Source organism: Alternaria ventricosa (assembly GCF_023758065.1).
Source record: "Alternaria ventricosa strain BMP 2768 chromosome Unknown scaffold_1, whole genome shotgun sequence".
Lineage (NCBI taxonomy): Eukaryota > Fungi > Ascomycota > Dothideomycetes > Pleosporales > Pleosporaceae > Alternaria > Alternaria ventricosa.
The window spans coordinates 1,656,065-1,683,356 of record NW_026055681.1 but is presented as its reverse complement, the minus strand read 5'-3'; the positions used below and the strand labels follow the sequence as shown (position 1 = coordinate 1,683,356).

Sequence of the window (27,292 nt, the reverse complement as noted above, 5' to 3'; positions counted from 1 at the left end):
TACCCAAAGTCAGTGCTTGGCAGTAGGTGTTTGTGTGTGGCCGGTTAATATACTCTTCGCGATTGAGGCCCGTGAGTAAAAAGACACATGACCGGTTCCTGGAAGCGAGATATCCGCTAGCGATGATCGCATCGAGCATTACGTTGGAAATGCAGTAGAACGTAGTTACGTGTAGAGGCTTCTTGTGGTGGAGGTATAATCGGAATATGACCTGAAACCTCCAGTCTACTACTCACATAGAAGCGGTATAAACGAAACTACCGAGAACATCGACAGCCTTCCTCAAAGCCTCAAATTCGAGCTCTGAATATCATTGCTTCCATGGCGCGCCGCACTGTTGTTGTGCCTCACGCCCCGTCGCGGCATGCAAACGATCTTGTGACACCTCGCCACTGCTTTCACTTCATTTATTTCATGCCTACCCAATGCAGCGTATTGACCACGCCCGTGTCTTACTTCTCCAGCTCTTCTCTCTGCAAGACTAGGTGCTTCCGCCTTTTACAAGTAAGAAACTAAACAGATGCACTGCCGACTACATGAGTGTAAAAAACGAAAATTGAGAGCGTCTTGAAGCAATTTAGACTTCTGGGCTACTTACTAAGACGGGTGTTCCATTTCCCTTCGAAAGCATGCTTCATGTCTGGCATCCGTCTCTTCTTGTAGTTGTCGATCAACCGGAGTGAGATAAGGAGCTGCGGACCCGAGTACTGAACAGATCGTCAATGAGGATATCTCTCGTTATCGCATTGTTATGGTCTTGATTGGGCTGGCCATTGCAGTTGTACTTGGGTACGCGGAACAACTGTGATACATAACCACCGACACACTGCATCTTGTTCGCCCTTCAGGGCAATACCGGAGATGACCAATGACGGCAAAGGGGCAGTGCAGTCCACAATGCTTCCCGCTGGGTTACTTCGTGGTAGGCTAGTGATGCTACGGGGTCCAACTAGTGTTAGAGGGTTGGATACGAGAGGACCCCTGGAAAAAATGGGATAGGTCCCACGAGAGACGCGCAGCTCGCAGGGCAGCAAGACGGAGAAAAGATTTCGGCATTGCCGCCGCGCTGCATTGATCTGCGGAAGGATGAATGCAAATCGCTGGGCAGACTTGGGTCGGCACGTTCGGCTGTGCTCTCCCCACATTGAATCTCCACGTGTTTGGCCAGCGGCGATGGAAGTGGCGACGGACGATACGGCTGCACAGTCACCGAGAGGCTTTATCGAGACTAACATTGACAAAGTGAAGAAGTTGGCAGGCCACGAAGCCCCTCTTGTGTCGCCTACGTGTTCCGCGAGCCTGCATGTGACAGCTGCTAGGACAATCAATGTGACGGGCGCAAGTAACGGCGCAATGGATGGAAATGCAAGCAAGTCATGATAGGCCGAAGTGTAACAGCCGCGCCACAGACTAACACGATTCAAGGGTCGGGCACTGCTGCACGATGACGATCATGTCCGGATGGTGTTGAGGGCGTAGCATTGAAGGGAACATGACATCACCTAAGCATCTTTGTGAGCTTCTTCAGTGCCGCGAAGCCGCCGCGGATGGCCATGGTTTTATTCTTCACATCCGGCATCTGCCTCTCGACATTACAAGCACCCTCAGGCTCACATTAAATCCGTCGAACTGAGCAGTTTGCGACACAATTGCACTCCGAGCAGTAAGTATTGATTGATCTGCGGCGCCATGTCGGTTCGGGCTCTCGCAATCTGCGCCTCGACCCCTCCGAGGCATCTCACCCCTTAGCGCGACTCCACACGTCATCGCCAGCCACAGCGAACGCGGCTCAGGGTTGGTTTGCGAACGTCTTCTTACATATATTCGTCAGGGTCTACCTTACCGTCGCCGCAGCCAATATCCACGACCAGGCAGCTCCCACCATGGCGACCCAGCGACCCGTCACCCCGTCGGCCTCATACGACCCCGTACCGCACATCGACGACCCGGCCCATCTCAGCCGCGGCTACGGCACCTCCTCTGTGAATGACTTTGGAAACTCACCACTAAGCGCGCCAAATGAGCGCTCGCGTCTGGGGCGGTTCGAGGAGGACTTCGATGCGCGCACACGTGGTTCATCCGTCATCGACGGTGATATGCACCAGCGCTCGTCTTCGCGCTCCTCCACCCTGAACCAGGGCGCCACGCCTTCGCGAAGTGGCACGCTCAAGAAGAAGAACTCTGTGAAGAGGGCAAGCAGCATGAAGCGTAGTGGAAGCAGGAGATCCATGCATGCGGGCTCGATACGTGGTGTCACCATTGACGACCAGGAGCATGGCTACGATCGCGAGGATAGTGTCTTCTACACTCCTGTACCGACCAAGGGCACCCCCACCGAGATACTAGCAGAACGCTTCCAGAGTATGTTGGGCACGTGACAGGTCCGTGAAACCTACTGACACCTGACAGCTTGGCGAAAGTTTCTCAAGGACCTCATTACCTACTTCCGCGAAGTCGCATCCTCTTACGAACACCGCGCCAAATCGCTGTTGAAGGTCTCGAATGTCATCAACAACACGAACGCCCCCGCCGCTCTCCTCATAGAAGGAGGCCTGAACGACGCCAACCGCATCCTCCGCGATTTCCACAAGCAAGCCATCCTCGAGGCAAACAAGGCACGAGACGTTGAGGCCGATGTCATCAACCAGCTCAGCGGCCTCAGGGCTGATCTTGCGCAGAAGATCAAGGAGATCAAGTCACTGTCTGGTGATTTCAAGAACAACGTCGAGAAGGAAAAGGAGACCACAAGGAAGTGTGTAACCGCACTTGAGGAGGCGCTGGCTTTGGCCGACTCCGACCCCACGGCAGTTGCAGGCAAGGGAGATCCCTATGTCGTGCGTCTGGGTGTCGAGCGCCAAGTAGAGAGGCAGATCGATGAGGAGAACTACCTCCACAGGGTCAGTTATCGCACGTGTAGGGGCGACTCAACTAACGTATACAGGCTTACCTCAACCTTGAAAATTCCGGCCGCGAACTCGAGTCGATCGTCGTTGGCGAAGTCCAGAAAGCCTACAACGCTCTTGCTACCATCTTGAAGCGCGATGCCGATGAGCAGTACAACACGGTAGAGCGGTTGCGCAATGGCCCAATCGCCATGCCACGCGATCTCGAATGGAGCAGGTTTGTGCGAAGCGACCCTCACTTCGTCAACCCAGACATGCCGTTGCGCAGACTGGAAGATATCCAGTACCCTGGCAAGCACCACCCTGCTACCACCGAGGTCAGAGCGGGTATGCTCGAGCGGAAGAGCAAGTATCTGAAGTCCTACACACCAGGATGGTAAGCAACTCAATCTTGACAACCTTTCCCGTCTAACACTTTCTAGGTACGTCTTGTCGCCAACGCATCTCCACGAGTTCAAATCGGCCGACCGCATCTACACTCAGCCTCCAGTCATGTCCCTATATCTGCCAGACCAGAAGCTTGGTTCTCGCTCCCAGCCCGGAAGTTCCTCCCACAAGTTCGTTATCAAAGGCCGTCAGGCTGGATCCATGCATCGTGGCCATACTTGGGTGTTCCGGGCGGAGACGTACGACACCATGGTCGCATGGTTTGAAGATATCAAGGCCTTGACTGAGAAGAGTGGAGAAGAGCGCAACGCCTTTGTCCGTCGCCATGCAAGCGTCAGGAGCACCAGCGCCGGCAGCGCCCGTTCAGCCAGCTCGGATGGCGGACTAGAGGAAGACGAGGCAGACGCGGTTCCTTTCTCAGCCAACCAGTCCATGAAGGAACAGGCCTACCGGGATCAGTCTGAGCGACCTTCCCGACCTTCTCCAGGTGGGCGATTCCCGTCTGATTTGATGGTCAACCGTAACTTACAAGCGCCTTTATCGCCATCTAGCGGAAGTTCAGAGGTCGGTAATGATCTAAACACAATATCTGGAGGTCCGACACAGGATGTGCACCCGATGTACCTTGCCCAAACCTCAGCCTACCAGCCCGAACCTGCGCAGCCCGTCCAGCCCGTCCAGTTCACCCAGCCCGCTCAACACCAGCAGCAGACCAGCTTCGCAAATTCATACGTACCAGCCCAGCAGTCATACGCCCCTCAGACTGTCGACAACCCTTCATACGCCCCCGTTTCTCAGGCTTACCCCGTCCAGCCAACTTCGGTCGACCAGTACAACCAGCCATCCCTGGAACATGCTGAGCCTATCCAACGCAAAGATAGTACTCATTACGGCAACTGGATGGCGCCCGCTGTTGGGGGTGCAGCCACCGGAGCCCTTGCAAACGAAGCATTCCGGAAGAAACAATTGGCGCAACAACACTACGAGGCGCAGCAGCTCAACCAAGAACATCAATATCCAGTCGAACAATCTCGCGCGGTAGACTTTCCAGATGCCACCCCTACGCAAGTCCCCGAGCGGCATCCTGACCATATACTCCCCGATCAGATCGATGACACAGGCTACGTAGCCCCTGCTGTGCAGCCAACCCCTGCTCTGATAGTCGCACCTGTCTTTGATGGCCAGGCTCAGCATGCAAGCGGGTTAGATACACCAGGAGCTACTTCGTCTTTTTTAGGCGAGTCTGAGGTAGGGGCACCTGCCTTTGGCGAGACTGTCAACGGCGGGCCCGTCCCAGTGGGCCTCGTAGATACTGCAGAGGAGATGGCGCACCCTGGCATGGGCAAGCGGATGAACACCGACATCAGCGTTAGCGACCTGCATGTCCCGGGTGAATATCCCAAGACAACAGTCGGTGACGCCAGGATTCCTGCTGCAGCCGCCACATCGCAGGAGCCCACGACATTCCTGAAGTACAACTGATTGTCTCACGGCAACGACTGAACGACCTGGGTAATGGGAGCTTTATTGACGACTCGAACGACTGGACCATGGATTGACGACAAACAGCTGAGTAGGGGCTAGCTACGGGCTGCGGTTTTCTGGCAAAGAGCAAGGTTTACATCTGCGTCGCCTTTCTTTGAGGATCTCCTTGATGGATCTGTCAACATTATTTCCTTAACAGTTCTTTCCCTCGTTATAACGTCTGAGCATACGTGCTCAAGCGTCTCATTACCCCCCTTGATACCCGGCGTGATACACCCAATAGTACATAGATGGTAATTTGCCTTAATTGATCGTTCCAATTCGCTGCTAGTCCAGTTCACTGATCACATTCGATCGTATCATTAAAACTACGCAATATCGACAACGATTTTGCCCCTGACCCTCCCTTCAACCATGTACCCCTTAACCTTCTCCCAACCCTCCTTACACCCTTCCTCCGTCAAGATCCCTTTGACGACATCCTGCACTACAACCTTTACCTCGCCCTTCTCCGCCAACTCCCTGACCTGCTCCAGCAACTCACTTTTCTGATACAAAATAACATTCGCATACCTCGGCCCGAAGAAGTACCCCCAAACATGTCTCATCACCTGCGAGGGATACGTAAAATACGTCAAAGGTCCACCCATCGCCGTCCTCGAAGTCTTATCCCCAACGATAGTAATATACGCGCCTGACGGATGAAGTAACTCATTCCAATGCGCAAACATCTCCGTGCCACCCACACAATCAATGTACAAGTCGTACTTCGTGCCGCCGGGTCGTTTGGAAAGAAGCGAGTTGGGCACGTCTTGTGTGCGGTAATCGATGACTTCGTCTGCGCCTAGACTGTTCACGAAATCGACGTTGGAGCCGGAGCAGATGCCGGTTACGTGGCAGGAATAGAGCTTTTTGGCGAGTTGGACGCACCACATTCCTACGCCGCCGCTGGCCCCGGAGACGATGACGCGGCGTTGCGAGGGTGAGGGGGAGGCGGATGTGGAGGGGAGCCAGTCGAGGCAGGCGAATGCTGTTAGAACGACTAGAGGGATGGCGGCGGCTTCGTGGTGGGAAAGGGTATTGGGTTTCTTTGCGATGGGCTCTGAGGTCGGGTTGATGGAGAGGTATTGTGTGAATGTTCCTTCTGCCATCTATTTCACGTTAGTTCCAACGTATTTCGTCTTGAAGCGAAAGCCGCGCCAGGCGAAAGATTGACTTACAGGTCGATTGCACAATCCAAAGACTTCGTCACCAACCTCCCATTTCCCGCTCTTACTTGCTTCTTCGCCCAGGGCTACAATTTCGCCAGAGTAATCGCGCCCTATCCCTTTCTCCTTCTTGCCTGCTAGCCAGCCGATGACGGGGTTTCCCCATAGTTGGATGTCGACGGGGTTGATGGCTGCGGCTTTGATCTTCACTTGGACTTCTTGGGGACCTGGCTTTGGTATGGGTGTATGTGTAAGATGTGGCTGGGAGGAGGGTTGTGTATATGTGAGAGAGGTGTTGGACTCTGGGAGTGAGGATGTCATGATGGGGTAGCTGCTACTTTCCGTGAGCGGCGGAGCGAGTCGTGTTTTGATGTAGGACGGAGGTTATCTTGGAACGATTGATGCACTTAGGGAATCAATACCTACTTCCGGGATTCTACTTATGGCAAGACGCGGCCAGGGTTCTATTGACGTCGTATTTCCAATGTTGCTCAGCAAGACCTTGGGTGGGGCTTCGGAGTACACACCGAGGCTGCATATAGCCTATACGAGTCAGGTAACGGGAGTCGTGGATCATGACCCGACTCGCAGCTCTGTGTCAAGACCACGGCATGGAATTTGGTTTGCTATTGTATATGGGTCTATCTAAGTCTATAGTCCATGGTATGTGTTCACAGTTTAACTGTACTTCTAGCGCGAATGTTCTCTCCGTACCTAATGAACAAGAACGGAATTGGGATCAGTAGCGTAGCAATAAATCCCAACATAGTGTTACCCCAACCGTAACCCATTTGCGCATACATCGTCTGACTACTCAGTGGGATAAAGGCTGCTGCAACACTACGCAACACGGTACTCGCCGCCATGGCGCTCGCGGCATGGACAGTAAACACGTCGACCAAGTACGTAGTCGCAGGCATGAACGTCATCAGCAGACCAAACCCGATGATGCCTGTTGCTACGATAGGCACAATGAAGTGCGTCTGGTATTGCACGCTCCAGCCGTAGATAAAGAGACCGCAAGGAATGAAGAAGCCGCCGATGCACATCATTTTCAGCCGATGTTCAGGTCGGAAGTCGCCGCGCGCCATGTGCTTGTGTACCACTTTGTTGCCGTAGTGGATGTAAGTGAATTGGCCGATGAGCGAGCCAATGCCGAGACCGAGAAACGAGAGACCAGTAATGCCGCCCTGCCAGCCATATTGTCCTTTGAAGACAGCAGTGAACGTGGTGAATAGAATGTAGAGATAGGCGTATGTAATCGCAATGTAGAGCGAGATGGCGAAGCAGATAGTTGACCGGAACAACATCTTGGCTGGTCGGATGATCGAGAACTTGAAGAGCTGACGTGGAGTGAGGCCACTGTCCAGCTTAGATCGTAGTTTCGTGTTGCCTGTTTCGGCTTTGAGGCGGTTGACTTTCCGTTGTAGAATGATGATGCCAGATGTCTCGCTCATCAGAATGAGTGACATGATGAAAAACGCTCCACCCACTATAGCGACGAACCAGAAGTTCCATCGCCAGCCTTTTGCTACTGTCAAAAAGCCACCGATGATTGGGCCGACACATGGTCCTACGGTTGGACCCATCATCCAGACAGCCTAAAGATGAGTTTACGAAGTCAGTATTTGTCTCACATACAGTTCGTACATGGATATTACTAACCATGGCAGTACCACGCTGTTCTCGTGGTATCAGATCCGCGATAGTTCCTCCACCAAGTACCATGGGTGCTCCTCCAAAGCAGCCCATGAAGAATCGGAACACAACGAACTGCGCCATATTGTTCGCCACTGCAGCCGCAATCGTAAACACAATGAACAGCAAATTGCAGCTATGGTACAATGGCAGCCGGCCATACATCTCCGAAAGCGGTGCGATAATCAATGGCCCAAAAGCGAAGCCAAGAACGTACACGGACACCATGAAGCCTTCCAGCAGATCGCTCGTCGAGTTAAAGTCGCGCATAACCTCCGGTACACCAGGTGCAAACTGCGAACTCGCAAGAGGCGTTAGGAACGTGATAGCTGAGATCAACGCGACCATGCCCCATTTCTTTGACGCTTTCCAGTTCATCGGGTTCTCTGGGTCGTTGGGACCGTCAAAGTCGACAATATTCGGATCGCGTTCAGGTTCCTCTTCTGCATCGGGTTGGTCTGCACTGGAGATTGAACCTAAGCCGTTTCCCTTTTCAACGTCTCTTTCGCCAGTTGTGTATTCGGCCTTCTTCTCGTCTAATGAGTGCCGTCTTTCCGATGTATGACTCGGCACTTGGTGTATCGAGCCGAGGTTGCTTGGGATATCTGCATCGTGGCCTTCTGCTGCGGCGAGGTCGATGATCTCGCTTCTTGTGGGATGGCGATACAATCCAGGTGGTTCTAGTTGCGGCATGTTGATGGCTTGTAGAGATTGTATGAGCTCAGAGGGCAACGAATTCGCTCTATGTTATGCGTCACCGCTGAGTCGTGCGTCACTCTGTTGCACAAAGCAATTATAACTTATTTGTCGGAAACAGCGAAGCGAATGCTGTCAAGCTAATAATGTTGGCATGTGGAGATCTCGTCCACATGGGTGTCCGGGGATAACGGGCTGCCTCGAATGGCTTGAATCCGGGGCAGGGTAGAACGCAACAGCGCCATGAATGGCAGCTACGGAGGCCAACATTAAGTAAGAACACATGAAATGCAGCTAGCCGTAGTGAGAGGTGTCATCGGCTGCGGCTACCTGCTTGCTGCATGTTCTGTGGCTTGCTCGGTGAAGATCTTGAGCGTTAATTCCGTTGAGTGCAACGCAGCAAGGGTCCAACACAGATGCAGTGCTTAAATAAACTCTATGACATACCAAGAAAAATATAATTTTACTGAATATTGTCCGCTTACTCCACTGCAGTATGATTGTGGACAGTCTCGTTCATGAGCATAGTGATGGGGCACCAAAACGCGGAAGACTACCGTGAGGCCTTACCGAGATAGTGCGTCATGTCCACTCTCAACTTTGCACCTTGCTTCTTGGAGGGTATCACTGAGAATAACAACAGAGGCATCAGAACGAGATGTTACCACAACGATTATGCGATTATTCCTCCAGCGCAAATTCAGCAGCTTCAAATCGACACATCTACCAAATTCCGTCCCTCTTCATCTTCCCCGCGTTTGCTTAGCAACAAACTTAGTGGCCTCGGCCGAGCCCCATGATCTAGCGTAGGTTGCACGCCACAACTCGGGACGTGATACCCCTCTGGTGGGTCTAGAATGGCCAAGGTTGTGCTACCGCGCCTTACTGGCGGATTCGTGACCTGAGTCCCTGCTCACTATACGGCGGAGAGCTTGTGGAACCGAATTCATCTTGCTCTCACATTCGTGAGAACTATACCATGCTAATCGGCCTGTGTGCTGAGAACGTCGTACGAGCACTGCGCATACCAACGGTTATTGCACTAAGTCTCGTATTGTAGGTGTTGCTCTTTTTCGCGTTGTGATAGCGTCGGTAATCGGGTCGTGGTACTGTATGCGACGCAGGTGCTGTAAGACCAGAACTAGTGTGGCAGAAGTGCCGTCGTTTGGCATTCTTCGACCAAAGAACTACGATTTTCATCCTTGAAGTCAGGTATTTCTTCCAGCCCTTCACCTCATATCATAGCACCATGCCGATAACAAGGTTGAGGCAAAGGCTCTGTGACTTCGTAGTTGCCGAAAAAGTCAACACTACTCTTTCTCCTCTCCTCCATCGCATCCTCCAGGTCACGACTGATGCAAATCTCCATGCCTCCACTCTGCTCCGTACCCTTCTTCTCCGTCGACATCTTGTAGCCCACACCCGCCGAAGAGTTCGTCGTTGCCGAAGTCGGGCTGAGGTAGGTGGAAGTAGTCGTCTTCTTCTTCCCAGGTAGGTCATTTTCGCCGAGTAAACCAAGCCAGGGCAGCTCTGCGCAGCGCTTGAACACGTCTTCGAGGTCAAAGAGGTCCTGCATGGAAAGACTGTACATTTTCCCGCTCCGGAATTTCCAGAAGAAGAGTACTGATAGCTCGATCGTCTCGATGCACTGTAGTAACAGGGCGATCTTATCCATGGAGGCGAGGAGGTTCTTCGTCATACGTGTCTGGTCTTTCATCATGCGATCCCTCCCTCCATTTTTCAGCGTCGTGTAGTTCCATTCAACGTAGAAGCGTATGTGTGTTATGTGCTTCAACATGGGTAGTTGAAGGATGTGCTGTGAGAACTCGAAATAGTCGTTATTCGTCCGCGTATTCCGTAGTTCAGCGTGCAGAGTGATCTTGCTGCGGCGGTAGTAATTGTGAAGCAGCTCGTCCCGAATTTGTTTGTTGATCAAGAGAAGCTCAGGTCGTAGTCGCGATGCTTTGGCTACGGTTGATCCATATCCGAAAATGTCGTGTCTCCAGGGTTCTCCATTGGACATCTCCGCGCCCCATAGGCAAGTATGGAGTTCCGGACGGTTTCTTGTGGGATCCGGCAGCACATAATTGAATATCTGATCGCGGATCTCTCTTGGAAGGGCCAGAAGTGGTGAGCTGAAGGTGCTCGGTGTGAGTTCAAGTAAAATTTCCAGTTCTCGGAAGAGCATGCTTTGACGATGCTTGTAGAGGCCATCTGAGCTTCTGTTCGAAGAGACTGAGAGCTTGTTGCTCGATCGCTGCTGAATGGTCGCCATTGGAATATGCAGGGTCCGTTAGTTCCAAGTGGAAGGAACGCTGTCGTTTAGTTCCCGAAGGTGTGATAGTGGTTGCAGGTTGGTATCCCGGAGTATTAGAAGGTTCAATATACGGGGTTCGCCGCAGGCTTTCCAGAGCTCGAAGACGGGCAATGTCCCTGTGTGAGCATGGAAAGTTGGTCGGCTAGGTACAAAACGTCGCCGCGAGTGATCTTATGGAACGTTTCGAGAGAAAGGAGAGTATCTGCGACGCCATGGCTGTGCAATGCGGCCGAGTCATGTGTGAGTGGTGGCTCGCCTGTGCGCAAGGATCGATTGCGGCACCCGTGCGAGCATTGAAAGTGGGGTGTCTGTATCACGTGTCAAACGGGAACGCGAGATCTGGCCGGCACAGAGTGTTTCAGCTTGGCGCTTCGAACCTCCTGCATCCGCAGCCCTTGGATGCATGAAGACCTCAAACGCTTCGGGATGGCCTTTTTTGCGTGGCATGGTCGTCCGCGGGCTCCACGGCCGTGCTGTTCCGCTGGGCAGGAAAAAGCATGCTCGCGTGTATGGCAATCTGACGAGAATCATGATCGTTCCCAGGTTGTGTGCACTGAACCTGAGTAAACTATTATTATTCCGCTCCATTGCGCGTCATCTATATTTAACAACAAGCGACCGTAATTCGGCACATCGCGTTGCGCCTTTCGACGTCTAGGGGTATCACAACAAACAAACAAAAAATGTTCAGACGCTACGCATGCCTCTCCACCTACTCAGCCGATTCTGAATCAAAGCACTGGCAGTCGGCAATGCTACCACCAGGTCTCCACCCGCTCAACAGAGTCGGGCATCGCCATGCAACATCCATGTCTGAGCACTGAAACAGTACATTCCATATCCTCTCCATTGTGTATCCGAACCAGGGTTGGCTCATCGAATCGGGTCGTTCTTGAAGGTAGGGCTCTTGGTGTGCCCAGCTGTGTTCGTCGACAAAGAGCTGCCACAAATCGTCATAGATGGACTTGTCGATTCCGCGAATGCGCGCAGCAGTAACAACGAACTGGCCTTTGTAGCTGAGCAGCACGTTCTCACGAGTGGATCCGTCAATTCGGGATTGTACGTCCGCGAACAGCGATGTCTCATCACGCCAGCCGCGCTTGTCCCCGCAGTCGTCGCCATTGCATAATATCCCCGCCCAACCCAGGTTAAGGAAGCCTGTCTGGTTCGCCCGGAAATATCGCTCGAAGAATGGGTAGAATTCTCGTGGGTTGTGAACGTCGGCTTGGAGGAAAATCGTTCGTTCGGCAAGGCTGTCCCAGCGGTTGACGATGTGGTTCAGGTAGGTTTCGGCTTCGCGTCCTATGTTTGGTAGCTTGATGACTTCGTGCGCGTTCGTTTCCGCTTTGATCTTTCTTTCGTCTGCTTCTCCGTCCTTCAAGTAAATCGTAACAAGAGCCTCGGTCATTTGTGGCATGCTCTCCAGCTTCTTTATAAGAGCAGCAACATCTTCAGTGCGCTCTTTGTACATGCTGATCACAACTTCCAAGGGTCCAATGGGTTCGTATTGTAGATCCAGGCGGGGCTCCTCTCGAGGGTATTGTCGTTGTCCAAAGTTCAAGCTCACGAATGCTGTCCACAGCACGATCAAGGCCAAGCTGACCAAAGAGGAGCGAGCGCTGTTGCCCTGCGATCTTGGCCGTGATGCTCGTTGCGCTTTGGTACCAAAATCCTCTTCGTCGTCGATCGGTGCATTGAGAGAGCGTGAGACAAGATCGTAGCTTCCGCGCGAGCTGTCCTGACGGTTGGACGGTTTCCAAACCGTGTCGTAGATATCTTTGCCGCAGGCGCACATGATGGCGAGGAAAAAGCATGATAGTTGGTAGAAGCTGGTGTAGGATCGGCGCGTTGACAGAACAGTAAAAGAACCTGTGATGGCTGCCATGGCTAGAATTGTCGTGGCGCTGCGGACGCGTTGTGTCGCGGCAAAGCTGCTTCCGGGTAGTTGGCCTCCTGACTGCATATCCATTGGGAAAAGTATCGAGCCCCCACTCAACAATGCCGCTGCTGTTGAGAAGGCATTGAGACCGCGGAGAGGCAGGCTGCTTGTGTCGAATGAGTCCCAGTGCTCGCCCGGAAAGTTGCTGACAAGACAGAACAATGCTAGCAGACCGCCCATAACTACGAGCAACATAGCGTTCATGCTTCGAGTAGCATATTCTCCTGGATAGTGTCTAGCAGCAAGCTTTTTCAGTGCACTTGCTGCACCGACGAGGAGCATCGCCAAGATCGATGCGATCAAGCTTGGTACCATTAGTCGGTATTCCATGAACAGGATACCAGCACAAGCTGTGGCAAGCAAGCTCAAAGACAGGGTTTCTGCGTTTGAGCGAGGTGTGTAGTTGAACACATAGAGAACTACACCTTCAGCGAAGAAGGCTATGGTCTGACAAGGTCAGCGTACTTATGTCAAGCTTTCTTATGAGAACATACCGTGATCATACATAGCAACGGTAGATTCGAAGTATGCAGTATTGCTTGTGCTATGCAGAATGCAGATACCGCTTGCAGGAGATTGGAAGCGGCCAATAACAGGGCACCTTGAACTGGTCGCTTCCTACGTTGGTCTTGCTCGCTGGTATGCTGAGCGCTCGGTCTCCATGGATGGAAAAGGAAAGCGACTAGGGCCGTAGCCGCGATTTGGGTGATGTACAGTTGCAAGGGATAGTGCAGATTTCTTTCAATCAGCAAATGCCGTGTCGTGAGCAGCGAGGTCGTAGCGCATGCCAGCCAGCCAAGCTGGCGATAGTCCTGGAGTCGGTCGCATACGGTCCGGCGTTGGAAGGGAGACTCTTGGTCTTCATCGATGCGTTCGAGACGGCCACGCGCGGTCATAGTGGCGTTGATTCGAAACCGGGTGTGGTGTGAAGGAAGTGCAGCGGAGGGAGACCGAGTTCGATCGTGATTTGCACCAAAATCTTGCTCGGACGCCTGATCGACGTGCAGGCCATGGATGGAAGCGAGTCTATAAAGAGTCGTATGCTGCGGGCAAGACGTGTGATAACGGGGGTGTGGGCCAGCTTAAACGGGCCTTGTGGACCTGAGCGAAAGGTAGAAAGCTGTGGAGTACCGCCTGGCAGGTACAGTAAGGTTAGTCTGCGGCTATGGCCTGACAAGATCAACGTTAAAAGGCTTTCAGAGACAAAAGGATCCTTTTCATGTCAAAATTGGCATCCCACAACAGGCCCAGGTCCAGACCCGAGCAGCGGTTGGAACGCTTGTAATTCAGCCACATGGGCTCACCGGCGCATCCATTTCAGAATGCGCATCTAGTCACAGCGGGATGGAGAGGCGCAGCCTGTACAGTACACGCATCGCGCGCCATGAGGCATACCGCCCTTGTCGACGGGTGCGTGACAGCTTTAGGCCCCCGTGTGCCAAGGGGGGGCCTTATGTAGATCGTCTCATCCCCTGTAAACTCCATGCTGAATTTCTTATAGGAAGTCGACAGCGGCTGCCTTTGAAATGCGTTATATCGCACATGGATTTCCCTCTATTTGACTCTTGATACCGCCTATCTCTTCCGTACATATCGTATCAATTGCATCTCAAGAGCCTGAGAAAAGGGGCGCTGTGGATGAGACCCGCTTGGGGCCAAGCCGGGATGGGGCGAGCGAGAAAACGTCAGGCTTGGTCCAATCAGCCCCAGCCTGGCTAATTGCGAAACTCGGGTCCGCCTAGGATGGAACATTGGGGCGTGAGCTTGGTGGAAACGCGTGCGACGGCGTGGAATTGTGAGAGGAAGACGAGAGGTTTCCAGGGTCTATCGTGGGGAAAGACAGGACGTTGCTCAAGTTCCACGAGGCGTGTTGTCGCACCTGCCACGCGACGAATTGGTACCTAGGTAACCACCAGCAACCCAAGCTCAGCCTCACACTTCGTGTTGAGCAGTCCCACATGCGAATTTTACTTTGCTAAACACTTCGAGCCGCAAAGCCGTGTTGCGAGCCTCGCCTGCAATCCTTCTGTCGTATCCTCCTTCCTTTAGCGGAGCAGGGAGAGGGGCCTGCTGGGTCTCGCCAAGACGGGTGCTTTCCGAACTCTCGGGGGGTCTAGAAAGCCTTCCCCAGCAGCCGCAATTCGACATCTTAATCTTCGATATGCGATTTTGTCGAGAGGGTGCAAGGACGCGGATTTCCCCAGAAGCGTGTCCTGCGCAATCACCGCACCGCAGTGTCGCCGGGAGCAACGTCGCCGACCAACAACCTTGGAAGTCGATTACATCCGCTACTTGCTGATGCATTCCAACGATCTCATCAGCACGACCCGACTCCAAGGTTGCCAACCCTTCGCATGACTCTTTGCGCATCAGCGACAACACCAGTTTCATCGCCAGATGAGCCTACAGAATCTGAGTCCAGTTTCAGAATCAGACCTCGGAATTACGTGTTTTCTTTTGAACCCCAAGCGCGACCTCTGGAAATGCAATTGGTTCAACACTGTAGTGGAGAGAACTTCCTGAAGTGGTACGAATACTGTGGGTGTGATTACATTAGGATTAACTATGGAAGCTAGTAAGATGTCATGATAGCCTTCCGATTGAGTATTTAATCTGTTGTTCTAGTTTCCGACAATGCCCTCTACCATGTCCATAACACCGGAAAGCACACTTTGGATGACAGGGTACTTTGGTAGGTATGGGTTGTATACCTTTTGACACCTGCCATTGTAATCGGCTGTGTTGCCAATCTCGACAGTAAGCTCGTTTCCAGGCACACCAAGCTTCGCAATCGGCCCGCTGCGAGGAGTGGCCTTTTCCCATCCAGGACCAGCGGCGGGGTTCTTGATGAACTCGACAAACCAGTCGTTCTGGAAGTCAGCAAGCGCCTGTTCCTCGGCAGTGACTCCCTGGACACCAGCAAAGGCACCGTTGCCTCCAAAGAAGAATGGAATCTCAGCACCGTGCGTTGGGTAGTCGACAGGCAGAGGCAAGAGGTTGGAGTAGTTGCCGAGGAAGCGGTATGACCAAGTGTCTTGGGTCTCGCTGCGCAAGTCGATGAAGTGGTCGACAGGGCAGAAGAAGCGTGCATCACCGTACTGGGCACCGCTCATTTCCGAGACACTGGAATAATCGGCGATGTCATACGCAGCCTCGATGATGTTGTTTGGGATCTCGGCGACGTCAGCATCAAAGGTCTTGAGCCACGCTGAAAAGTCTGTGTTCTCGCTGCCATACACCAGACCGAAAAGGGCGCCCTCTTTGTCGGAGTTACCCGTCAGGAGGGGTACATGGGAAGCGTAGTTGCCGGCAGCGAATCGCGCGGCATAGTCCTGGTAGCGTGTCTTCTCGTCTACGACAGGCGTGAAGTACGTGTTCAAGGTGGCATTGAAGGCCTCAGTTTGGAAGGCGTACATGTCCACCTTGCGCAGGCACTCAAGTTGGCCTGCACCAGTCGCACAACCGACCTCTTTGGCAACGAGGTCGAGCGCTTCGTTGGTAGGACCGACGGCCGGACCAGACTTTGCATTGGCGGCCATCTGGACAGCTCCCTTCAAGGGCGTTTGGGGGTGGTTCCAGAGGTAGTGGTCAACCTGAACAGAGCCAGAAGAATGACCTCCGAATACGACACGGTTGGGGTCACCGCCGAACTGGGCGATGTTGTCGAAGACCCATTGCAAAGCCTTGTCGACATCGAGGATGCCAAAGTTCTGCGACTCCTCTCCATCGACAAGCTCGGCAGAGTTGGGGTATGCCCAAAGACTCTCACGAGTGTTGAAGCTAACGAAGACAACTCCCTTGCGAGCGAAATTCTCTCCGACGTAGGCTGGATTGCTGCTTGAGCCCGTTACCTAAAGATGGGTGTACGAAGTCAGTTTTTGTCTCACGCAGTTCGTACATTGGCAATTACATACCATCGCGCCGCCATACCTAAGAAATTCTCGTCAGCATTGGCTCCACATACAGTTCGTACAGGGAAATCACGTACATGTAGACGAATACCGGAAGACCACCGGGGGCGTCTAAGCCTGGTGGAGAACCCGGTGGACCTGGTGGGCCTGACGGAGGGCCTGGTGGATGGTGAGGTCCATTCGGTTTATGAGGCATCGGCGGCGCCCGTGGCAGCTTACTGTTCGAAGATGGCGCCCAGATGTTGAGGTTCAAGCAATCTTCATCTTGCTGGGAGTATGTTGTACCGGTAATGGCCTGGGGACATGTTGCACCGTACTTTGTGGCATCGAGTACCTCGCCCTTCTTTAGCTTCTTGACATCCTTGGGAGCCTTCCATCTACGCAATGATCAGTAAACCGGAGGCGATGCGGGACCGCCATTACATACCGGTTTTGTCCCCCAGTGGTCTGCGCAAATGGAATGCCGAGGAAAACAGAGTTTCCATAGTCATCAGTGAAACCCTTCACAGTTCCCTGATCGAGAGCCGCCGTTCCATCCACAACGGTTGCTCTTGAAGGTTTCGGAGGTAGCGGCGTGGCGGCCACCTGTCCGAGGAAAACGCCTAGCGAGAGGCTTTGCAAGCCAATCAGAGCCGAGGGAACCTTCATGATGCAAGACAGGGAAACACGATGTTGGGTAAGAGATAGAGTTTGGCGGGAGGCTGTAGATCGTGTTTGGGTTTACACATGGCTATATAGGGCACCAGTTTGGCGGGCTGCCACCAAGGTGGAACGAGTTCTCGCCGCCAACAGTACAGCAACACCATGTAACGTCCAACTGCCGAAGATTGCCCGGCGTGGAGCTTGAAGGAGCCGCGAGGGAAAATAGGGCATTTTCATCTCCGTCTCTGCAGATTCCGCAGGATCCGAGGTCCGATCAGATTCAGGGACCGCAAAATTGGAAAGCTAAGCGAGTCGAACCAATCGCACCTGCCGTCCGGCATCCATGCTAGAAGCCCGGCTGAGACACCAAAAGCGCTAGAAGGTCGACGTACCAAGGTAGAACCTGTCGGCCTCGTGCGCCATGTGTCTAGTTCTCGCCTTCCAGACCGGTGCTCCCTGTCGTTCATCGCCATGCGAGCTAGGATGCTTGCATCCTCATCGGACCGAACCATGGAACCTCGATACGGATCTGAGCACAACCCTTTTCACCATCGCACCCATGACCCCGAGGCCAACGACGAGTTTTTGCCATCCATTACTCGGTAGTCTCTTCACATGCGAGCAGTGGCGTATAGTTTCCCACTGCCCCGTTCGGCGAACACGATGCTATACATGTAGTTTTGTCGTCTCGAGTCAGATCCTTCCAACCAGCGTAGCTGAACCTGCTCTAACGCATGAAATGGTTGCCACTCAGTAGCGGCCGTAGAAGGGTTTCGCAGCTCAATTTTGGTTGCCGACTCTAGCGGCCGAGACCTCTCAGATGCTTGCCAGCTTACGGTTGGTTGGGCTTTGGGAGGTCCCCTGATGCTATCATGCCACAACGCTACGGGACGGCATACTAGTTGCACAACCCGCAACATCCTGTAAAGTTACTTTAGGGGGTCGTTTGCCCGTGGAGTAGAGAAAAATGGTACTTGTTGCGGCAGCCCCGCTGTCAATCGACGTTCTACTCACCCTCGTCACACTCTCCACACACTGTTCTTGGATCTCCAACTAGAGTGGAGCGAGCAGGCTCGAACTCCTCACGGCCTTTTTCTCGGTGACGGCCACTCAAGCAAAGCAACATGGCCGACAGTGAGCTCGGGCAGGTGGTAAGTTCTCTTGTTCCTGCATGCTTGGTATACTATGTGCAGTGCTGATTCAATTGACAGGTGTCATGGTATATCTGTACCGTAGCCACGGTGCCTTTTGTCGCGCTACGCATGTATGCGCGATGGTCGAGACTGGGCAACCTCGGAATTGACGACTATCTGATCCTGCTCTCTCTGACATGTTTGATCGGAGACCTCATCATCCAGCAACACATGTGGAACCTAGGGCTGGGCGACATGGCGTCAATCACCCCGGAAAACTTCAAGGGCATAATGCAGATGATCATCCCCGGATCGACGCTCTACGTTTCCTCACTATGGGCGATCAAGTTCGCCCTGGTCTTCTTTTACAAGAGCTTGGCTGCTCCCGGCTCGCGTCTGGTCCTTGTGTATAACTTCACGCTTGCCGGATTAGCTGTCACCTACCTCGTCATCTTTTTCGACATCATCTTCCAGTGCTTCCCCCACGACAAGCGATGGTCGAATAACCCAGCCTGTGAGCAAAAGCAAACCCTGACCCACATGCATGCGAACGGTGGAGACTGACCATGCGCAGATCAATGCAGTCCCAAAGCCGCCGAGATCAACTACTGGATCACCATTTGCTTCAACATCGCGACCGACATGTTCATCATCTGCCTGCCGATCACCATGGTTTCCAGGCTGCAGATGAAGCTGAAGCAAAAGTTCGGTGTAGCCGGCATCTTCGCCTTGGGTTTCTTCGTCGTCATTGCCAGCAGTACGTACCGCCAGATTTGAGACGGACTGGAATCAGACTAACATTTTGCCAGTCGTCCGAGCCTATTACTCCCACAGGAACGAAACGATGCTAACATGCACCGTCTCCATGATCGAAACCGCCATCGCCATAATCGCCACCTGTCTCCCCGCGCTCCGCTCCATGATCCTCGGCACAAACAACACCACCAAAGACTCCGCCAACAGCTACGGCCGCCACTACGAACTCTCGTCCGCGCGGCGAAAAGCAAGCGGAAACCGTCTGACGGCGTCGAATCAGATATCCGGGGGTCTGCACTCCACACACGACACCCGGAATCGAGCAAACGGATCAGAAGACTCGCTCTTCACAGATCCGCCGTCGGATCAAATAGGCGGCGTTGAGCAGTTTGTGAGCGGGAAGGGGATAACGGTTAATACCCAGATCGAAACCATGTTTGAGGAATCCAGCTCAAGAAGCAATGTTTCTTCGAGTTCGACAAAGGCGAAATCGCCGTTCAATTAGTTGACGTAGAAATAATGAAGTAAAATGATGGTCTGCGACGCAGCGAAACACCTTAATATATGTAGTCAACGAAGTACTGAATCATTGAACAATGGCAGATATATTGCATGAGTGGGGTGCTGCCGCAAGAGGATGGGATGAGCGGTGTAAAGCCACCGGATGTGCTGCTCAGATCGCTTTTTGCCCTACGAAGTTTGCGTTGAAACGGCGCGTTTGTGTGTATGCGGCGGCATTGGCCACGGCAAAGTTTCCCGAGTGGAGAGGTCGTGATGGCACGAATCGGGCGGACGGCCTGATTGGGAAGGGATGATGAACACCAATGCGTTCGAAGGAAGTCGGGATGATTCACTGCGTCACGCCAACCTAGGGAAAAACTGAACAGCCTGGAGCCTACGTTAACGTTGGGTCACCTATCTTGCAAGGTTATGGGTTAATGTAGTCTGCAGACCTGTTCGGTTTTTTTCGTGTATGAGGTGGCGTAGTGAAGCTGGTGTAGTCTTGGAAGAAAACTTGTAATGTATTGAGAAATTGATAACGTTGAAGCCCTGTATGCCAGATAATCCTAAGATAAAGAGGGCGTCTCAACCTCCCTCACAAACGCCGGGTGCCTCTAACGCCAATCATGCAGCTCATGGGCCTGTAACATGCCCAAGCAGAGATACTGTACACCAAACTGCCGGAACTCCACCTCCCTCCGAGGAGACTCTTATACCTCTAGTCCGCCAACCATGTAAAATAGCAAATAGGCCTCTGCAGCAAGGACCTCTGCCTCGCTGACCAGCACTACCTTGCTGTCGTCGAACATGAACCAGTCATTACCCTCCCTGCTGTAACTGACGTAGTGTCCAGAGTCGATTTTGCCTTTGTGCACGATGACACTGCTCAGTTCGTATACGAGGGCGTTCGCTGGGCTGTTGACGTTGTGGTTCGAGAGCGGTGCGCCGGAGGTCTTCACGGCGCGCATGGCGGCTTTGTGGGAGGTCGTGTAGGGATATATGTCTAGTTTGACAGGGAAGCGAACGGGGGTTTCGATCTTGGAGGACGTGGATTTTGTGTGCTCGAAGCGCTGAGTAATTGTCAGTACAGGGACGCTGCGGACGGGTCTTGGTACTTACCTTGAGGTGAATGGAGAGAACCGGTGGTAACCTCTTGATGCTCAGCTGCTTGGTCGCATTCTGCGGACTGTCGCAATTTCGACATGTGTACTCTGCTGAGCCCAGCTTCTCTTTTACCGTGAAGCGTTCGAGACAGTCCCTCAAATCCAGAGGTGTTTCTTCACCCTTTTCCTCCTTGATCTTCCGTTTCTTGCCTTGTATCCGTACGTCCAAACTAAGGTCCATATACGGGTCTTGCGCCGTGGTCACATTGCGGCAATTGTCGCATGTCACCGTACTTGAGAGCTTCCCGCAGAATGCCTGGTGTACCACGCACTTGCAATCCTCCGAGTCGTCTGTCGATCCGCCGTTCGCCTGGTGCAGCGTGTTGAGTATGAACTGCATGTACTCGTGCGCATCCTGCTGCTGGTATCCCGCGAGAGCCTCTCCTGCCAGCCAGCTGCCCATGAGCATGCTGACAGCGCCAAAGCCCTCCGTCTTCTCAGCTGAGTGGAATTCGACAAACATCTCGTCCAGCGCACAGCTCACACATGAGTCCCTCTCGCACTCTGTCTGCTTATGACCTTCGGAAAGATAGAAGTTTCGTATGAACGGGTTGTGGACGAGGGTTTGTAGGATGACGCTCATGAAGCATGTCTGGCCCATATTATAGAGCCCACGCAGGCCTATCGCGCGGCAGGGGAGGAAGGTCGAGTTGCTGATTACGAGCTTGTGGTCTTCGGTCGTGGTATTATCTTCGTACTTTCGCTTCTTGCCTGTGTTGTAGTCAGCCAATCTGATGTCTTGGAGCATGAGCATGCCGCCACACACCCTTCTGTACTCTCAGCACGTCCAACGTCTCGTCGTAGATGAAGTCCTGGCAATTGCCACAGTATATGTTGCCGTCTCGTGACTCGACAGCTGCTTCCTGTTAGCCTTCGCAAGTATACGGCATCGTCCGAACCCACAAAAACAGTGCGACTTGGTCTCGAAGTGCAAATCGCGATCCACCTCGGTCATGATGCTCGGGCACTGCAGGCACAGGTACAGCGGCCTCAGCGACACAACGTTGCGCGCATCCGCCGGCGCAGTGTACGTCTGGGCTATTATACTCGGTTTCTCGTGGATATTCTGGAGGATGGCTCGGTAGTGCTGGAGCGTCTGCTTGCGCGCCTTCTCGAACATCTCGCCCATGTGCTCTGCCATGTGTTAACAGCCTCCTCTGACAGTCTGAATGGCAGAGCGCTTACCGCATCCATACGCGATATGCGCCATCTGGCTGCTCGGCACAATGTTGCCCTTTGCATTCTTAACAATCTTGGGCGACGCCAGCGCCGACGCCTTGGGGGCCACTGCGATCGTGTCCATGGTGCCGGAGGTTTCGAGCCTTGGTATAATAGACGTGCTCACGCTCTACATACTGCAGAATTAGAAGACTATCGGAAGCGCTCGCCAGCAGCACGGGCGCAACACTTTGGTGGCAGCGGCGCTCACGATGCGCGGCTTGGGGAGTTATTTCTGGGGTTGAAGCGGACCTGCATGAAACCAATCAGCAGTGCGCCGCTAGCGGATCTCCCGCCCACGCATCGTGCCGAGCCCGATGAGAAGACATCACCATCACACGGCAACTTTGATGTAATCCTCCCAAGTCCCACTTCTTGTGTTCAACCCGTGTATCCTTCGATTGTGATTACAGGCCTACCCTCTACAGTATATCTCGCGATTTCAAAACTTACTCACTCCTCCCTTTTTCGTTATTTCCTCCGCTTCAGGGCCTTTCCCTTGCTCTTTGGGGTCTGCATCTTCAACTTGTAGAACAAGAAAAAGCTTGGTCAAGGTTGATGACAGCGAAAGTGGAGGCGAAGGCGGAGGAGGTGTGAAGGGCAGAGAGGGTCGCAATAGCGGGAGTGGGGGTGTAAGAGGGCGCACGGGAGCGACAAACTTGGGCGGGGAAGGAACGTTGTCTATATTCTCGTTGGCGAACTTAGGGAGCTTCAGCGGGATGCGGCTGCTCGCGCAGGTCAGACACATTTCGATTCTACACGCAAATGAGTTTCACTATACCTACCTATTGCGCTCCAAAATGACACGAACTGGCTGATAATTACTTCATCTTAAAGGTACCTACGTATTACGGTGAGATATTGATGCAGAGCAGAGCAACAGAGCGCGGTCAGGGAACTGTTGCCCAGGTATGCGAAGTTGTATTGAGCTCTATGGAAAAGAAAGAAGATCCCGCTCAAGGTTGTATGCGCGTAACACGACTGCACTGTTATATGAAGAGAAATGTGACTGGTAAGTGCAACACGTGGGAGAAACCCTTACCAACAAGCTGCCGTCTGAACACTTCGACGCGTCTCTCTAGACCCTGCTCTACGTTTTCCGCGACATAAGAGACCACCGAATCACAAAGTGCAGCAACACGAAATGGCGATTGTTCTGATGAAGTGCTTCAAGTGAGGGCGCCGAAATTGTAGTTTGCAGAATACACGTGCCAAAATACAGCCAATGTGCTATGCTACAAGAATACGTAGGCGCCAGACAGCTGTATCATCAGACCGCAGCCGGATTTTCTGCTACCTCTTTACCTCTCTCTAAATGCTGCCGCGTGACACACCTTATGGATCAAACAACCTTAGTTGATAGTAGAGGCACTTGGGAATAGATACTCGTCGCAGTCCTAGGTACAACGTATGTAGCTTACTGTAGGCTCTTCGGCATTCTGCCATGCTTTCGCCGTTTTGGAGCCTCACCTTCACTCTTCTTTTGCGCTTCTCTCTCCATCTGCAACCTGTTCTACTCCATGATGATTCTCTTTCTAGTAGCCTTGCACGCTTTTGTTCGATAGCCAAATATTTGATAGCGGATGTTGTTTTGTTTGAGATAGTCGACGTACGTGGCAACACCTGCGGGCCCGACGAGGAGAGCCAGTTTGGAATGCGATGACTCAATGAGCTGACGAACCACGAGTCTCCAATACATGCCGAGATTGGTCGGAACCTGGTCGACGATATTCCCGAGACCAAGTGCAATGTTGCGGTCAACTCGCCTGGGGAACACGTCCAAGTGGAGAGCGCCGTGGTTTCTGATCGAGGATACGTTGTGGCCAAGCTTGGCGTAGAGCATAAACATGGACTCGTTTGAAATGTCTAGGGTGGTACCATACGATCGATGAACTGTGCTATCCTCCTTGGCAGTGGGGTATGAGCTGACAATGAGAAGGGTATCGCGGAGGCTTCCAGTAGGTTTAACTGCGTGAGCGTAATTAGCTTGGAGGCTATCCAACGTACTTCACGTTGACAACTTACCCAAATTGCTCTCGCTCATGTCAATCCAATTGTCCATTGTGTCCGGGAGCTCAATAGCATGTTCGCCTTCCACTGCCTGTCCCCATGCGAAGTCCATGTCCGGATACGTAAGCGGCCAGGTGGACGGATCTCGCTCTCGGCGGGGTATAACGAAAGGCGGCGATGTGCATGCGTGGTCATAGACGGTCGCAAGGAACTCTTGAACTCCTGGTAAAGTTAGTACATATGCGCCTTACGTGCTGTAGAGTAGAGCTTACCATCTTCTTGGAGGTCTGGCAACAATCGTTCTACCAAACTGCGGATTTCGTCGGCGGTTAGCTCACTGAACAGGTCGTTATCTGTTAGGGAGCATCGGTCAACGATGTCAGGTACTGTGCATTCGTCAATGATGCTAGTTGTGGGATCCGCGTCGTCTAGTATTTGCTCTGTCGCTCCGGTGTTGTCGGTGAATACCGTAAACGCAGGGGGTCGTTTTGCTTTCGTTGTTGATGATCGAGTCCGCGCTGTCTGGTGTCCTGGTGGCGGTTCAGGTAGTTGGAACGGTAATTCCGACAGTGCTCCAGTCAAAGGCGCGTTGCGAGCTCTTGAGGCTGCTGCCGACAGCAGTGTCTTCTTGGGTCTCTTCGCAGGTGGGGAGTTTTCTTTGTTGGATGAGCGCGGTGGCGGCATGGTAATCGAGGTCTTGGGGAATGCAATGCGTTTACTGGCACACGTAGGGGACAGATTGAAAACGTAAAGGACAGATTAAAACGCGTAAAGCACGAGAGATTTGAAGATTAGATAACCCGAGTGCTGTGTGCCAGAAGCGAGTAGAATGAGGCAGTCGCGAGAGGCATGAGGCAGTTGCTAGAGGACCCACATCCAGCGCATCATGGCCAACCATCTTCCCCGCGTCTCCTGGGTGAGTGGCATGAGGCAGTCACGAAAGAACCCATACCCAGCGCATCATCGATGGCCAACCATCTTCCCCACGCCTTCTCGGTGAGTGGCATGAGGTAGTTGCGACAGAACTCTTATCCAGCGCATCCGAGGTTAGCTATCTTCTCTGGCATCTTCTCAATAAGTGGCACAGGGCAATTGCAACAGAACCTTTATCCAGCGCATTAGAGGTTAGCTGTCTTCCCCAGGGTCCTCTTATTTCGTTGCGTGAAGCGGAGACTACAGAATTTCAAATCTGAAATTTATCCGATCGTCTAGATGATCACGCATCAGCCCTACTTGTTGTGAACGTCCTTGGATCTAATCTAGTTGGAAAGTAGCTACACATATCCCGCTCTACCTAAACAATCTTGAATAATTCATTGTACTTCATCAATACCAGCATACGACACTGTGCCAGACTGGTTTAATGGTGTAATTCGAAAGAGCTTGTCTCCATCAGATCCTGGTATCAGATTCCGGTCGAGGCGTCGAGCCATAATGTCTATGCGCGTTACACCGTGTGATCGTAGGTCCGCCATGTGGTACCCAGACTTGGCGTACAGCATCCACATACAAACATTACTCATATCATCCACGGTACCATAGCGGTTGTGCACGCTGCCTTCCTCCGATGCTGTTGGGTAGCTGGAGATCAGTAGTAGCGTGTCGGTGAACGAGTCAATTGGCTTTACAAGACCGTCTTCTGACATGTTGAGCCATTTGGGTAACAGACTTGGGTCACCGAGGTCTAGAGCCCGCTCGCCGTCGACTGAGTGCTTCCATAGTAAATCGAAGTCAGGGTTGACTAACGAACAGGTTGTGGGGTGTCGAGAGCGCGCCGGGATCCTAAATGGAGGAGACTTCTCAAGATGGCCGGCGATAGTTCTGTAGAAATTCTTCATCTTTCTTGATGACAGCGCAGGTAACACTTTTCCCACCATAGATGTAACCTCAGTGGAGGTAACATCAATGTTGAAAAGGTCCTTGTCGCGCAGTGGAATGTTAAGGGAGTACTGTGTCTCCTTCATGTCATCATCGTCCGCATGGTGGATGTCGGCATCGTTGTCGGTCTGGTCGGCATCGTCAAACTGGCTGTCCTCGTCCTCGTTGTCTTCGTCGGGCTGGTCGGCCTCTTCCTCGTTGTCTTCGTCAGGCTGGTCGGCATCGTCCTCGTTGTCTTCATCAGGCTGGTCGGCCTCGTCCTCAGGTTGGCTGGCCTCATCCTCGTTGTCGTCTGAACTCAGGAACATATCCTCTTCGTCGCCCTCGGGATCGCTGTAGTTCTCTGACTCAAAAACACTACCTGTGTCATCGTCTGTTGCTCCTGCTATGTAGGACTCGTGCAGGCTGGCATCATCTTCATCTGCGTGTCGACTGGTTGACCCTGCATCTAGTCGCTTTTTGGCACTTCTCGGAAGCCTGGTGTCCTGTGCGGGGGGCCGCGCCGCATCCGTGTCGTCGTCGTCGTCTTCTCGTTGACGTTTCCGCTGAGTCTTGGTGGGCTTAGGTGGTTGGGCGACTTCCTTGCTCTTTGGTGTAGTCTTGCTAAGACTGGGCCGGGCGGTGCGCGAGATGTAACCGTCTATGCTCTTTTGCTTGTATGGGTCATGTTAAATCTTTTGTTTGGCCACAGTAGACACTCCTAAGGGGAGTATGGCGGCGCGTAGACCTTTGGCAGCCTGAGCGTTGATGCTATGTACCCACACCGAGGCGATGCTGCAAGTGAGGGGATACTACAGGGTAATGTAGCGGCGCGAGGGCGTTCGACAGAGGTAAGGAGGGACGAATAGTGTTGACGAGAGGTTGCTTCTCCACCTGGCAAGCATAGCAGGAGCGAGCTTGACGTAGCTAGGCGGCGGGTGTAAGCCGTCTTTCTGGGGAAGAGCGAGCGCGCTGGAGGCAAGCGCGCTGGAGGCAAGCGCGCTGGAGTTGGTTGTAGCCACTGCAGTGCGCGAAGCAGGAGCGACATACTAGTTGGTAGAAGTAGCAGAAGAGAGGCAGACATCGCGAGATCGTTAATATTTTAGATTGCCATGCTAAAAATCGAGCGCGCTGGGGGTATACGCGCCAGAAGAAAATGTAACAGGTGTAATCCGCGAAGCGCCGCTCATCACTTTTTAACTCTAGCGGTACATATGTAATATTCCCACTCTAGCCTCGCTGCTTGTATCAGATGAATGTCAGTCAGCAGTGGCCGCATTTCGCGAACACCAGGGCTATAATTAAAAATATTGTTCCGAAAATCAAGATCAAGACACTGTGCCAGAGTGGTTTGATAGGTGTGGCTCGAAAGAGCTTGTCTCGATGAGATAGCACATGCCTTCCCCGCATCTTGTCAGTCAGTGGCATAAGGTAGATGACGCTATACATCTCGGGGAGCCACCCACTG

The 27,292-nt window shown here is 52.9% G+C and overlaps 9 protein-coding genes across 9 annotated transcripts; 2 read left to right on the top strand and 7 right to left on the bottom strand.

The window, feature by feature from the left end:
• Positions 1-1,883: 1,883 nt before the first annotated feature.
• On the top strand, positions 1,884-4,772 carry J4E93_000578 (uncharacterized protein; the record flags this gene model as incomplete). Its single annotated transcript, XM_049338537.1, has 4 exons — positions 1,884-2,361; positions 2,410-2,897; positions 2,942-3,279; positions 3,326-4,772. The coding sequence occupies 4 exons, from the start codon at positions 1,884-1,886 to the stop codon at positions 4,770-4,772; spliced, it is 2,751 nt and encodes a 916-aa protein (XP_049204422.1).
• Positions 4,773-5,143: 371 nt separating this feature from the next.
• On the bottom strand, positions 5,144-8,374 carry J4E93_000577 (uncharacterized protein; the record flags this gene model as incomplete). The annotated part of the gene is made up of 4 exons (XM_049338536.1): positions 5,144-5,926; positions 5,996-6,210; positions 6,672-7,584; positions 7,649-8,374. 4 exons carry the CDS (start codon positions 8,372-8,374, stop codon positions 5,144-5,146), a joined length of 2,637 nt encoding a protein of 878 aa, XP_049204421.1.
• Positions 8,375-9,611: 1,237 nt separating this feature from the next.
• Positions 9,612-10,652, bottom strand: J4E93_000576 (uncharacterized protein; the record flags this gene model as incomplete). The annotated part of the gene is made up of 1 exon (XM_049338535.1): positions 9,612-10,652. One exon carries the CDS (start codon positions 10,650-10,652, stop codon positions 9,612-9,614), a length of 1,041 nt encoding a protein of 346 aa, XP_049204420.1.
• A 754-nt stretch (positions 10,653-11,406) lies between these two features.
• J4E93_000575 (uncharacterized protein) lies at positions 11,407-13,529 on the bottom strand (the record flags this gene model as incomplete). Its single annotated transcript, XM_049338534.1, has 2 exons — positions 11,407-13,080; positions 13,464-13,529. 2 exons carry the CDS (start codon positions 13,527-13,529, stop codon positions 11,407-11,409), a joined length of 1,740 nt encoding a protein of 579 aa, XP_049204419.1.
• A 1,725-nt stretch (positions 13,530-15,254) lies between these two features.
• On the bottom strand, positions 15,255-17,192 carry J4E93_000574 (uncharacterized protein; the record flags this gene model as incomplete). Its single annotated transcript, XM_049338533.1, has 4 exons — positions 15,255-16,484; positions 16,548-16,563; positions 16,622-16,921; positions 16,972-17,192. The coding sequence occupies 4 exons, from the start codon at positions 17,190-17,192 to the stop codon at positions 15,255-15,257; spliced, it is 1,767 nt and encodes a 588-aa protein (XP_049204418.1).
• Positions 17,193-18,310: 1,118 nt separating this feature from the next.
• On the top strand, positions 18,311-19,580 carry J4E93_000573 (uncharacterized protein; the record flags this gene model as incomplete). The annotated part of the gene is made up of 4 exons (XM_049338532.1): positions 18,311-18,337; positions 18,398-18,833; positions 18,894-19,076; positions 19,129-19,580. The coding sequence occupies 4 exons, from the start codon at positions 18,311-18,313 to the stop codon at positions 19,578-19,580; spliced, it is 1,098 nt and encodes a 365-aa protein (XP_049204417.1).
• A 706-nt stretch (positions 19,581-20,286) lies between these two features.
• J4E93_000572 (uncharacterized protein) lies at positions 20,287-22,042 on the bottom strand (the record flags this gene model as incomplete). The annotated part of the gene is made up of 5 exons (XM_049338531.1): positions 20,287-20,646; positions 20,696-21,450; positions 21,506-21,595; positions 21,643-21,873; positions 21,925-22,042. The coding sequence occupies 5 exons, from the start codon at positions 22,040-22,042 to the stop codon at positions 20,287-20,289; spliced, it is 1,554 nt and encodes a 517-aa protein (XP_049204416.1).
• A 1,428-nt stretch (positions 22,043-23,470) lies between these two features.
• Positions 23,471-24,651, bottom strand: J4E93_000571 (uncharacterized protein; the record flags this gene model as incomplete). Its single annotated transcript, XM_049338530.1, has 3 exons — positions 23,471-23,925; positions 23,983-24,189; positions 24,240-24,651. 3 exons carry the CDS (start codon positions 24,649-24,651, stop codon positions 23,471-23,473), a joined length of 1,074 nt encoding a protein of 357 aa, XP_049204415.1.
• A 629-nt stretch (positions 24,652-25,280) lies between these two features.
• J4E93_000570 (uncharacterized protein) lies at positions 25,281-26,729 on the bottom strand (the record flags this gene model as incomplete). The annotated part of the gene is made up of 2 exons (XM_049338529.1): positions 25,281-26,498; positions 26,688-26,729. 2 exons carry the CDS (start codon positions 26,727-26,729, stop codon positions 25,281-25,283), a joined length of 1,260 nt encoding a protein of 419 aa, XP_049204414.1.
• Positions 26,730-27,292: the final 563 nt, after the last annotated feature.